The sequence below is a fragment of the Pseudonaja textilis genome, chromosome 3 (genome assembly GCF_049901715.1).
Source record: "Pseudonaja textilis isolate UNSWEBS1 chromosome 3, rPseTex1.2, whole genome shotgun sequence".
In the NCBI taxonomy this organism is placed as follows: Eukaryota; Metazoa; Chordata; class Lepidosauria; order Squamata; family Elapidae; genus Pseudonaja; species Pseudonaja textilis.
In genome coordinates, this window is record NC_141992.1 from 36,968,291 (window position 1) to 36,982,870 (window position 14,580).

The 14,580-nt window shown below is 34.0% G+C and overlaps 1 protein-coding gene across 1 annotated transcript in view; it reads right to left on the reverse strand.

Annotated features, from left to right (window-relative positions):
• Positions 1–14,580, reverse strand: part of SYCP1 (synaptonemal complex protein 1) — a 66,495-nt gene that overhangs the window by 50,604 nt on the left and 1,311 nt on the right. The window contains exons 2-10 of the mRNA XM_026713018.2: positions 13,897–14,016; positions 13,062–13,140; positions 7,928–7,974; positions 6,491–6,655; positions 5,769–5,836; positions 3,935–4,008; positions 2,968–3,026; positions 1,967–2,036; positions 111–184 (exon numbers count right to left, since the gene is read on the reverse strand). Coding sequence (XP_026568803.2) covers positions 111–184; positions 1,967–2,036; positions 2,968–3,026; positions 3,935–4,008; positions 5,769–5,836; positions 6,491–6,655; positions 7,928–7,974; positions 13,062–13,140; positions 13,897–14,016 — 756 coding nt within the window. The remainder of the gene's footprint in view (positions 1–110; positions 185–1,966; positions 2,037–2,967; positions 3,027–3,934; positions 4,009–5,768; positions 5,837–6,490; positions 6,656–7,927; positions 7,975–13,061; positions 13,141–13,896; positions 14,017–14,580) is intronic.

Here is a 14,580-nt window from a genome sequence, read left to right on the forward strand (position 1 = left end):
AGAGAGGGCTGTAACTGTGAAGCGGTATATAAGTCTAAGTGCTGTTGCTATTGCTATTGATATCCATTACTTATAACTAATCTAACAAAAATAAGTAATCATAAACAAACCTCTTTTTCCATGGAATTTATCTCTCTCTTGTGTCCTTTTTCAAGCTGTTCTATTTTATCAGATGCTTCTTTTACTTCCAAAATAACAATAATTTAATTATTAACATTTAAATTAGTAAAGAAAGTAAAACATGTTATCTTTATAGTAAAGTCCACCATTTAAAATGAGAAGATAATTGACATATTTTTGTATGCTAATCATATCTCATCCTGATTTCACTGCAACCTCAAATAAGTAACCTGCTCCAAAATATATCACCAAGTCTTGGAGTGATAGCAGACCAATCCTATTTAAAGATGTCAGCTGATAAAAAGTCATGTCAAGGAACAAGACAGGATGCTTATGCTGGATGGGATAACCTACTGCATAAGGTTTTTGCAAGCTATTGCCAAAATGTCTCACTTTGTCAGGATTTTCTTAAGCCATTTTAGAGACAAGCCAACATGAGTACATGATAAGAATATTTTTAACAGGACATGTGTGTATGGCCTTTATCAGATATAAGTCACTTCCTTCTGCTTTTTTTCTGGGCATACACAGCTCTTGTAGGAGCAGGTGCTTGATTTTGTCTATCTTGACAATATACTTCCTGTAAATAAATCTCTTTTGGTTAAAGTTAAAAAAATATGATTCATTAATTTTGCTTAGATTAGATTCCAATGCTTTCTAATTCTCTGCCCAAGATATAACTAGGATCTGAACTTCTCCTATTCCCTCACTCCATATGTATTATTTGTAATGCAGGAGTCCTTGACTTATTCAGTGACTGTTTTATGTTTATGATGATGCTGAAGAGTTATAACCCTGACTATAGTTACAGTCATTGCAGCACCTAGTTACATGATCAAAATTAATGCACTTGGCGGTGCACATGCCCTTATGATTTCAGGGGTATTGTGACTCCAATTCTTTCTATCCTTCCGAACAATAATCTTTGTAGTGAAGCCAGTTGTTCTGAAGGCTGGAAAGGCTCTTTCAGAAGCTGCAGCAAAAGACAAAAAGATTCAATAGACCCAGGCATGAAGGAGTGGAAAAGAGGCCAGGTCCCAAATATGGTAGGACAGAGGAAAGGCCTGGCTCCCAGATATGATGGATAGGGAGATGGCCCAGGCCTCCAATGCATGATGAGAGGGGAGAAGATCCAGGCTTCCTGGCTTATGGCAAGTATGCCAGTGGGTCTATTCCCAGACCAAGCCTCCCAGCCTGCAGCAGTTTTCCATGCATCAGTAGTGCTGAGCTTTCCCACACATGCTCCACTCCCTGAGGCATCCCCACACAATCTCTCAACAATCTGGGTAATTGTTTAACAACCGCAACTGGGAGAAACTGGATTGAAGTTGTTGAATTAAATGGTCATATGAGCATTTTGCTTAATGACTGCTTTGCTCAAACCAAGATTCTGGTCCCAATTGTGATTGTTAAGTCAAGGATTACCTATACCTTTTTCTATTAAAGTTATAAAGAGCTACTTCACTAGTTCCTACTTAGATTAGATTCCTGGTCTCAAGGAACACAATCCAATAGGAACCTCTGATAAATTCCACATATACTTTTTGCAATATGTTCCACAATTTGAATGTCAATTAATGTCTCAACAAAGTAAGTCCACTATATGCTTCATATGTGTTTATAATAAAGAGAACATAACAAAACAAGAGACAGTAATTTCAAAACCTCAACCAAAATTACACTTTCGCAACTCTCTTTTAATTTGTTGAAGATGACTTATGTGACATTCATAAAGGATCAAATAAGAAAACAACAAATAAGATTATATAATTCTCCAAATCTTAGTGACTATTTTAGTTTAGTAGTTTATTATGCATCAAACATATGCCAGATATAATATTCTTACTTTTGTAATAGTTTTCCAGTCTGATGTTCTCTGCTTGTACACGAAGTTCTTCAAAAGCCTTTATCATTCTCTAAAAATGTAAATAAAATTGGGTTAAAAACAAATGTTCCAGAAGAAATTAAGTCATATTTTATAAAGATATTCAGAGTAACAATAATATTTATTGTGTACAGTAGTATCCCATGATATTAATATAATATTCAGTCATTGATATTTTCCTGCAATACTTTCTCTATGTTCAGGACTAGTCACTGTTCAACTTCCTCTTCATTTTTTTAAATTATTACTTTTTTTAGATTCCATTTGTTCAAGCAATAATGAAGTTTCTAGATATGATGTGATGGCATACTATTTATTGGGAATTAGTGTGGTATGGTAGTAATTATAGATATGATTGATAATGAGAATTCCATGCTCATCCAGAATCAGTCTATGGGTGACTTTGGACCAGGTTGTTAGGTGGGCTATAAAGGAAATAAATCAATAAAATCTTTCCAAAACATTAAAACAGAATAATGAAATAAACGTTAGACAAATATAGCAATAGCACTTACTTATATACCACTTCATAGTGTTTTACAGCCCTCTCTAAGCAGTTTACAGAGTCAGCATATTGCTCCCAACAATCTGGGTCCTCGTTTTAGCGACCTCAGAAGGATGAAAGGATGAATCAACCTTGAGCCAGTAAAAATCTAACTGTTGGCAATTAGCCTGCAATACTGTCTTCTAACCACTATGTCACCACAGCTCGCTGGTCAATACAGTCAATTATATTTTCAATGAGTTTTTCTTAACTATAATTTTAAAAGGTGGGGGTGGGGGGTAAAGGCCACAGCAATTTAGATATTGATGCATCACCACAATCTCTTTCTGCTTTTTTGCCATTTCCTCCATGCCTAGCTAAAAGATCTAATGGCCTCATCTAATGGCCTCAGGGTCCAGCTACAAATGCATTACTAAACTGCAAGTCCAAACATTTATTTAAGTATTTTCAGTATTACCTCAATGTTATTGTTAAGATCCACATACATTTGTCTGGTTTCTTCTCGTTCACATTCATCTTTAACAAAATTGATATGGTAGAGTAAGAAATATTAGTGTCAAATAATATATATCAGTAATAATAACAATACATAATTCAAGTTAGGATTAAATTAGGATTAAATGTTAGTAGGTATTTAGGACAGAATATTTTATGATCTGTCATAATAAAGCAAGCTTTTCTGATTACCCTATCAATTTTTCTATAAATTTTATTCTAAAAATGCTTTCTTCCTATGTTCTTGACATTTTTGAACTTTGGTGTTGGAGAAGACTTTTGAAATTACCATGGTTAGCCATGTAAACAAACAAATGATTCTTTGAACAAATCAAGCAGAGTTCTCCCTTGAGGCACAAATGACCCAAATGAGGCACATAAGACACATTATATGAAGACCTAATCTCTTGAAAAGTCTATAATGCTGGGAAAAGTGGAAGAAAAGACAAGAAGACCATTAGTAGCAATACTCAATTATGCTGGCATACTTATGAGACACTCAATTATGCTGGCATACTTATGAGATTGAAAACAGATCCTCTTGGAGAAAATCAACCTATATGAGAACTAAGAATTGACATCAACTTAAAGGCATATAACCTATCCATCCATCTATCCATTCATCCATCCATTCTATGCTGAACCAAGTAATCAATTTTAATTTAAAACACCTTTTTAATAGGTGTTTTTAACTTCTATTTAGGCATGATAGTTCTTGAGGAATTGACCAGCCACCTAATAGTTCTGAATGTAAGGATGACATTATAGTATATGTAATAAAACATTTTGTGAAGAACCACCTCATTTTTTTATTTAGAAATTTAGAAAATTAATAAATTTAATATTTTTATTCACATATAAATAAGTAAAATAATATTTTTGATGTGATTTATAGTATGAAAAAAGTAAAGGCTGATAAGAATATTTACATTTATTGCACTTCTCCACTGATTGCATACATTTTTCTTTGAGTAAGTTGCACAAATGTCTTGTAGCATTATTTCTGAAGAGAAAAGATAACATTAACAATATTATGTTGCTTTACAAAGAAATTTCTTTATATAGCAATTTAAAAATTCTGGGAGTAGTTTCATCACCTGATTGTAAAAGACCTATTGCCAAAAAAGGGGAGGGAAAGATTTGTGCTGCTAGGCACAAATTTTTAACACTTACTTGTTTTAACAAAATGCTTTGTTGTGGAAGGAAGCTTGCTTATTCATAATTAAAATGTTATACAACCTTTCTCCATGGCTGAGAAGAAATGCATATGCTCTTCATCCATTCCTGAGCCAGCAGAAAACACTATTGATATTAAATTTGCTATTCTCTTTACCAAATTGTAGCTAGCCCTTTACTGCCTCTTTTCCCAATCACTGCAAGTTTTCTCACTTCTATCCAATTGAAGGGAGATACAAGTGTAATAAAGGGTGATAAAGTTTAACTTCCAGCTATCTCTGGTAATGTCAGAATAAAGAGAAAATGCTACTTTATCACCAGAATAGTTAAGATCAGCTAACAATTATTTCAGTCATGAGCTATGCTGAGATGAAAATATTATTGGGATGCATCAAAAAATATGCTATCAAGGCATGATTTGATACCATAGTTTCATGAAAGTAGAGAAAATATTGAATTAGCTTGCTCAATAACAAATTGTTTATAAAAAAAATCTGAAGTGTTGTGGTTGATCTATACCAGTGGTTCTCAACCTTTTTTTTCACCACAGATCTCCTTTAAATATCTTTTAAAAATTCCAAGACTTAACTCAAGATTTAAATCATAACAGCACAGACACACACACTGTGATATCGCAGCCCCACATAGGTCTGCAGACCACAGCTTGAGAACCACTATTCTATACCATTTCTACCTAGGGCACTCTAGTATATCACCTATATAGTTATATAGATACACAGTATCCATGGACCACTGGTGGTCTGCAAGAAAATGTTGGTGCTCTGCAGAAAAATTATTTGCATTTTTATATTGCACTAAATGAGGGGTCCTCAAACTCCTGGGCCGGATATGTGCAATGAATGTTTGTGTTGATGCAGAGAGTCCCCACCTTTGGGATCTTTTTGTGTGAGTTGGAAGGGGGTAGAAATTCCAACTTGGGGTCTGCTTCAGCCTCCTAATACGGGGCTTTGGGTGAAGGCTGGAGGGAAGTGCCGCTGAAGGCGAAGAACTGGAGGGCCTTGTTTCAGTGGGACTGCATCATGGCCTGGAACTGGCTGACTTTCTCAGCCCACTGAGCCTCCTTGACTTATGACCATTCATTTAGCAATCATTTGAAGTTATGAAAGTGCTGAAAAATGTATAGTCCTCACACATATGATAGTCGTTGTATTTATGACTATTCCACCATCCCAAGGTAAATGTGATTGCAACTTGGACTCTTGGTAACTGCCTCGTATTTATAATCCACAGCAATGTCCTCCATAATGTGATCATGATTTGTGACATTCAGAAGAATGGGTTCATACTTATGACTATAGTGTTCCTTTACCACAGTAATTTACTTAATGATCATCATAAAAAGAGTATAAAATTGGATCAAACTCAACATACAACTGCAATGACTAGGTTTTACGATAAAAATTCCAGTCCCAATTGTCAAGGATTATCTGTACTATGAATACAATATTTAGCTTTGTTTGAAATCAGCCAAGAAAGGTATTACCGCTTGCTATAATCAATTATTTAAGTTCCATAAATTATTTTATTAGTAATTTATTTTAGTAATGTTTTACTAGTATTACTTACTCTTTTAGAAGTTCATTGTTTTCATGTATTTCATCTTCAAATTTTAGGCTTAATTTTTCATTTTCAAACTAATAAAGATGCAAATGATATGTTTTAGTCTGAGTAAATTATGACTCCCAAATATAAAAACATGGACTTTTCTTCATGACTTTGGATGAGGAATGGCCAATTCATCTCACTTACCAGCTCTTAGGATCCCACTGCAATGGCATGATAACATGACTTAAAATCTACCTTAATATAGCATAGATTTTAAGCCAGCAACAATGAAGTTATGGTGAAGTTAGAAATACTATCTTTTTTAAAAGGGGGGGGGGTAGTATATCCTTGGGTGAAACAGGATAAGGTGGCTATCAATGCCCAGCAAACAAATGGATTATTTAACAATTTTCTATGTTCACTCTTGGTACAGAAGGCTGAGTCCTAATGTCATTTTTCTATGAATTTTATTGAAACAAAAGTATATAAACATATCCATGATGATAGTGTCATGTGCAATCAGTAAAAACAACTTTGACAAATCTCTGAAATCTTGAATGAGATGAATTGGGAAACAGAAAGATTATTGTTTACAATTACCCTAACATACAATGGAAAAATAATAAAACATTCACAGAACTCATCTTAAAATTGCATAAAAGCTTAAATGTTAAGTTTTTAGAATTTTTAATTTTCTGTATTACTTTATTTTGAAGTCATTTCAGCATACAATAAAAACTTGCCTGTAATTCTTGAATGGCTTTACGCAATGCTTCAATGATCTTTCTATTTTCTTGCAATTTTTTCTCTTTTTCCTTTAATTCGTATTGTACACTGACTTTCCATCTCTTAATCTTTTCTGCTTCTTTATAAAGCCTTGAATAAAGCTCATTCATTGTCTCCATATTCTACAAAAATAGGTTTTAGTGTAATAAACAGTTAATTAAATATGTGTTATCTCATTTTAGTACACAAATTTGCCATTAAACCTGGCCTTGAATATACTCAAAATATGCAACATAAAAAGAAGAGGCTATAATATTGTCAATAAAATATTTTTCTCATCTCAGAAAATGTTGTCCACAACTATTTAAATTATTAAGGGCAATGCACTAGTAATATGAAAAAAATGAGATGAGTAATTTTCTATAATTAGCTAATTACTTTTTCTTGTAGGTGATTATTTCTTAATAGTACCCTTCAGGAAATTGTATTTATTTCATAACTGTATCAAAAGTTGATTTTTTAAAAAATCTGCTTACATGTTTACATCAAAAAAATCATCACCAATCTAAAGCAGTTTCATTTTTAGCCTAAATTAACTCTGAAGTTTTTATCAGAAAAACAAGTTTGATGCTATGAGCAGCTTTCTTTTAGGATGGCTAAATTTCATGATCCATGAAACTGTCACATGCTGTCATGGATAGCTATTTAAATTTTTAAAAAATCATTAAAGTAAGTATACATTTAGAACAGAGAAGTAAGATAAATGATATATAGCCTTTGTTCTCATTCATATTTTTCAGTATGAATAGTTACCTTTCCCTCAATAAAAGTTTTTTTTCCTATTCATGTAGTTTCATGATGATGGAAAAAGATATGAAATGGTAAACAGGACAGACAAAAGTACAAGTATAATGACTAGAAAGATATAGAAATTTAGAAAAAGATACATAATTGAATTAGAAAGGAATGAGACAATCATAAAATAAGATTGAGGAAAGTAAGGGAAGGGAAAAAATATTGAGAAATTGATAAAATAGTGACAAGATATGAAACTGAATATATAAGATGAATATGTAACTGAGATTATGTCTGTTTGAAGATGTGATAACCTGGAATCATGCTGTTCTCAAAAAAATATACTTTATTTTCATTATGTTTTGTGAAAACCCAAATACAATTTTTACAAAAAAAAAAACTGTACTAAAGATTGTATTTTGCCAATACATTACCAGATAATTAATAAATACACTGATGAGCTATTTTATACACATGAGTAAATAGGGTTCTGTATTTTGATAGGAATATTATTTTCATTTTGACATGAAGTATAGCTGCTGATCTAAAATACCTACCCTGTTATTATCTCACAAAATATTAATAATGAACATAACCAAATCCCAAATTAATGCAATCCAAATTTTAATACAACTTTTATAATTATATAATTATCTAACCTCTTGCTCTATGTCAGGGACAAGCATTACTTTCTCTGGAGAAGGGTCTGTAAAATGAAACATTTTATTTTGACCATTCAATATGAATATTTCTTTTTTGTAACAATTTTATTAAAGTTTATAGTTACAAAGATAAAAACTACAAACTAAGAAAAATACAAAGAATAAAAAATGTAAAGAGAAAATAATGTATAGTAAAGAAAATGTATATAAGAAAATAACTTCCCCCTTCATCATGCCAAATACAATTTCATTAATATCACCCTCTCTAATACAACAAAAGCTCCCTTCCTCCCATATCTCATCTTATATATAAACAATTCTTAAACCCTCATTTAATCCTAATCAGCAAAGCACATTAAGATTTTTTTTTACAAATTTTACGAATAAATATTACCTGAGATAACATAACCATTTTAACTTTAATGAAATGAACTTGTTATATTTTTATTTGTAGCACAGTAATTTATCACTTTCTCTAAAAATACAGAAGATCTCTTCTTCCCCATCTTATCTTTTATCTATAAATATTTAAAGCCTTGTCATTTGGTCCTGGTCAGCAAAAATCCATTATGATCTTACCAGAAACAACAAAGTTTATACTTTAACCTTGATCAAATAAACCAACTTTATTTTCCTTAACTTGCTTTTAAAATCTTATTTTTAATTCCTTTAAAGTGTCCCAGAATTCTACTTTTCTGTCTCCTCAGAAAGTCTTTAAAAGACTTTTAAATCCAAAATTAAAGTTATCGAAGTCATTTTTTTAAATTTGTATATAAATTTTAATTAGTAAATCATTTGGCAGATTCATGTGTACGTATATCCAGTGGAACATTTTTACTTATATCATTCTTGTAACCTGTCATTTTTAATCCATTTACAAATCAGCATGTCTTGTCCAGTAAAGCATGTCCCGATTCTATAAATCATTTTATGATAGCAATTTTAAATCATTTTATGATAGCAATTTTAAGAGTAACTTTGGAGTGCATTGTTCCCAAATATTTATCTCAAACCAAAATAATTTGCTCCATTCTGTATTAGTGGGTCTCTTTTCCTTTATTTATACTTTTAGTTTTTCCTGGTTCCCTCTAGCTTTAGTCTTCAAATTGCCATCTTATCTAGAAGTTTCTTCCTGGATCACAGGAAGGTTTTTTATACTTATTTCAAAATCATTTTTAAATAAAATTCCAACTTTTTTTTCAAAGGGAAGATTCTTGTAGTTAGTTTCAAATCCAAATGACCCCTTAACCCAATTTATAACTTTGCAAAATCAATGTTCTAACCACCTTTTTTGCTGTTTATTCTCAAATTGTTTTTTAATTCCAATTCCAGGGGAAAATAGCATAAAGTACCTCTCATTGAAGAAAGAGGAGAAAAAACAATGATTCTTCAAAGATAGTACATGAAACAAATAGTAGATAAAACTTGACTGACTGCATAAGGATGGGTGAAAGAGTAGGAATGAAGAAACACTAGAAATGGATGGATAACTGATCACATCCATTGTTTGGGAAAAAATAGAGATCCCTCCTTCTGATTGAAAAACTGGTGGTGCTGGATGGGACCTGTAACTGCATGAAAAATCATTCAAAGGCTGCTGTTGGTTATGTTTTGAAGTCTTCAAAATAAGAGTGGACTTTTATGGTAAGACATCCAAAGAAGTGGGAATATTGAAACTGGCTATCTAAATGTGAGAGAAGAGACCCTCTGAATTATGAGGGTATGTGACAATGGTGGGATTCAATTTTTTTTACTACCGGTTCTGTGGGCATGGCTTGGTGGGAAAGGATACTGTAAAAACTCCAGTCAGAGGTGGTATTTGCTGGTTCTCTGAACTACTCAAAATTTCTGCTACCAGTTCTCCAGAACTGGTCAGAACCTGCTGAATACCACCTCTGCTATGTGAGTAGTCCACTCACCTCAATTTAGCCACAAGTGAGAATAGTGCCATAAATTGATTTCAAGCTGGATTGTATTGTCAGTCCTTACAAGACACGGGTAAATTCAAAAATTAGATACAGCAGGTGTTCAAGAAAAAATCTTTATTATTACAGAGTAGAATAACAAATTCCTGAAAGCCTTTCAGTTTCTATTTCATCTTATATTGAGCAAAAGTGGCAAGGTGTTATTTTGAGTTGTGTAGAATTACATAATCTCATCTGAAACTTTCCACCCCACCCCCACCCCCATTTATTCATTTTTTCCTTATTCCTAAGGCCAGGTCTACAATTTTTCATAAGTATTAACTCAAAGTGGAATAGCTCTTGGAATTTAGTAAAGTAAATACAGTAATATATGCAATGTTATCTGGTATTATTTTGATTTTTGGAGTTCCAGGAACTAGATAAATTCATTTGTAGTGTTAGCTCCAATATTTCTGGCCTGGATCCATGATCAATCTTAGTCTTTTGAGCACTTGTGTCCATATTCCAATCCTTTTTCTGGTAAGGTTTTGAGAAAATAGCAGAATAGAGGATGCTAGATAAAGCAGGTTACCTAGATCATGTTTGGGTAGCATCTTACTCTTTTGAGCACTCTTTGAGAAAAAAAAAGTGCCACCAATCTTGAAGAAGGCAATGGTCTAGCTCTTTCCTGAAGCAGCTGTTCCTAGATTCAACACTATTAGACAATTTCTGTCCATATTCCAATCTTCCTTTTTGTGGTAAGCTTTAGAGAATGTAGTGGAATAGAGCATGCTGGATAAAGCAGATTATCTAGATTCCTGTTTGGGTAGAATCTGAACATAACTTAAAAACAGTACTGGTTATTCTGATAGATGGCTGTTGTTGAGATTTGAATGGAGATAATACGCTCCTCATCATACTTTCATACTTCTTAGCAGCATTCTATTCGTCTAGAACACCTATATATGTATGGGGTAGGGAATATCATTCTAATGTCTTTCCTAAATTGATGGCTCTAATTCCTCCATAGTCATGGAGGAATTGCAACTGAACCCATGATTGTCACAACACTTAGCTCTTTCTTATACTATGTAACATTTATATGAAACCACTGATTTGAACTGAGACCCTATCAGTGTGGGCATGATAATGAGCTTTACATCTCCATCTCAAGCTGGACTGAAAATCCTGTCAAGTATCTAGAAGCTGTGAGGGACTGGGTGGAATGAATCCTAGGAAAACAAAATTATTAATTGTACAACACAACATATTGACTCCCAATTTTGTTCTGTTTATTGCTCTAAATGGTCTGTAGTGTGAAAGATCAGGTTTATGATTTTGGAGTTTCCATTGGGCATGTCTCCTGCTAGAATAGCAAATAAAAGCAACAGCCAAGGAGGTCTTTTCCCAGTTTAGCTGGATACACCAGATAGCAATAGCAATAGCTCTTAGAATTATACACCACTCTATAGTGCTTTACAGCACTCTCTGAATGGTTTACAAATATCAGCATATTGCTCCCAACAATCTGGCTCCTTATTTTACTGGCCTCAGAAGGAGGAAGGCTGAGTCAACCCTTGAGCCAGCCAGTCTTGAACTCTTGGCTATACTCCATTCTAACCACTGAGCCACTACAGATGCTATGTAGGTGTAGGTTTCCTGAACCAGAAAATCCTGGCAACAGTGTTAAGCAGCATTAATAACAGTATTAATAACAGTATTAAGTGCCAGAGCTCACTGTAAGAGCATTGCCAAAAAGGCATTAAGAGTTATAAATCTAATCTTACGAAGCTTCTCCTCTGGAAATATTGAATTGCTAACTAGGGCATATAAAACTTTTGCTAGACCAATACTCGAATACAACTCATCTGTCTGGAATCCACATTGTATATCAGACATTAATACAACTGAGCGAGTCCAGAAGTATTTCACAAGAAGAGTACTACATTCCTCTGCTAGCAATAGAATACCCTATACCACCAGTCTTGAAATTTTGGGGTTGTACAATCTTGAACTACGCCGTCTACGGTTGGACTTAAGTGTAGTACACAAAATTATCTGCTACAATGTCCTACCAATGACTACTTCAGCTTCAACCGCAACAATACAAAAGCACACAACAGATACAAACTCATTGTTAACCGCTCCAAACTTGATTGCAGAAAGTACGATTTCAGCAACAGAGTGGTCAATGCCTGGAATGCACTATCTGACTCTGTAGTGACATTCTCAAACCCTCACTTTTCTAACCTCAACTATCCACTGTTGACCCCACCCCATTCCTCAGAGGTCTGTAAGGGGCATGCATAAGTGTACATCGTGCCTCCCGTCCCTGTCCTATTGATTTAATCGTACCTATTTTCTGTACTCTTACTCATGTTTATACTTAGACCTATTATTTTGTAAGCAATTGACAAATCAAATAAATACACAAATAAATAAATAAATAAATAAATGTTATTCATATACTTAACTACATATATTTACATTACTACTATATAATGCAGTGATATGGCTACCTATTGCAACGTAAGATTTATATTCCCATCACTATACTGATTGTCAGTAGCTTTTAAAATCCAATTTAAAATGCTGGTTTTATAGGAACTTTCTTGTCCAAATAGATTTTATCTGTCTTCTTTATAATTATCAAAGAACAGTTGCTTAAAAACATGGTCCCACTAAAAATTAGGGGATGTGGACCTGAAGGCAGATTTTCTCTGTTGAACCCATCAAATTTTGGAACATCTTGTTCCTACTTTAGCCTCTTTGCTATTGGTCTTCTTTGTTTAAGATAAAATGTGAATTTTAGTGATAATGTAGAAATACCATTTTTATTTAGAATTTTATTTGTCAATAGTATTCATCAGGTTTGATATAGTGTATATTTTAAAATATTCTGTTTCATAGTTTTTATCCACATTATGTTTGTAAATATTCAGAATCATGATAAAAGGGCAATATATGCATATCTAGTGTATTTAATGAATTAATGTACTAAAATATTATTGAATGAGGTTATTAATTATATTATTCTATGTGTATACTCCAGTATGCACTATATACTATAGAATACATTGCCTTCTGGGCACATGTTCCTCTGGTTACCATAAAATATAAATGAAAAATAAAATGAAACATAGAAAATAGAAATGCAACAGAGAATCTATCAATTACATATATAAAACAATGCTATTTTAAATCCAGCAATCCATTCATTAACATACCAATGACTTCTATATGTTTTGAAATATTTTTCATCCCATAAGATGAGTTATAATATTCTTCTGTTCCATTACTAAAATTCTGGAAAAAATTATGAAATAGTAACATATTATAACATATTAACTCACAGATATAGCACATTGATCTCTATATCTCTATATCTATCTATCTATCTATCTCTATCTCTAGCTATCTACGTGTATGTGTGTGTGTGTGTGTGTGTGTGTGTCTGTGTGTGTGTGTGTGTGTTCCAGCATAACTCTGAACGCCTCGAGCAATTTCAACCAAACTTGGTACACCGATGACTTACCCTCTGGAAATAAATACTGTAGAGGTAAAACACCCCTAACACCCCTCGGGGTGTTTATGTGTGCCTTAAAATGGCTTCTACTGCATAGCACAGTGGACTTGCCATGGTAATGGCTCCACAGTACCCCAGTACTCCACAAGGAGGCTCCCTCTCAGCCCTCCAAGGAAACATCAGGCAATTGGCCAAGTGCAATCAAAAAAATGAAACACCAGCAAAAACAAAAAAAAACCCGAGGAGAGGAATAGAAGAGTTGTGACATTGCACGAAAGACAGTATAACAGGATTACAAGATTTTTCTGTCTAATACAGGATTGGGATAAATAAATACCCAGCAACAACCAGGTTATCAGCTAGTAATGTATGAAGATGAAATTAAATTACGATTCAGAATGAAAAAGTCAGTTAAAATTAATTATTCATTCACAGGACAAGTTTAGAACTACTAAAGTGTTAGAAAATGATTTCACAGGATAAACTAACATTTTTCTGCATTTACTTAGGGGGAAAAAGGATATTTTCATATTTACCTGAAAGAAGCCCTCATCCCGTGTACTTGTTTGTGGTTTGACTGCAGACACCTGAGTGTTACTCAGTCTTGGTGGTACAAACAATTTAAATTTAAAAGATTTATCTTCTTCTTTCTCACTCTAAAAAGAAACCAGACTCAAATCTCAAAATAACATTTAGCAATGTTTTACCAGGAGTGGGCTGTTGGGGGCTCACAGAGGCTTAGGCAATCCCCTAGCTAAGATTTTGCAGGGCTCAGTGAGCCCCCAAATCCCACTCCTGGCTGGCCCTGCCGCACAAGTGGGGATGAAAGAGATGAGAGAAATGAGAGAAAAGGGAATTCTCCTTTTCTCTCTCTCATCTCTCTCTCTTTCGTGTGTGTGCACACACACACAAGCAGGACACCCTCCTGGGCCAGGATCACGGCAGCGGCAATGGCAACTCCTCCTCCCGCTGCCTCCACTGCATGTTCATGTGAGTAGCCAGCCACGCTGCGCAGGAGAGCCAGAGCTCTTCCCTCCCTGCATTCAGTGGTGGCGGTGGCAGCTGCTCCTTCCTGAGCTGACATGAAGGGAACTGTGGCTTGAGCTGAGCTGCCCACAAATGACATGGAATCGTAAAAAGCAGCCAGTCGCAAATGAGAGAGAGAGAAAAGGGGGAGAGGGACACAGAAATGAGAGAGGGAGCTGGAGGGAGAGAATGAG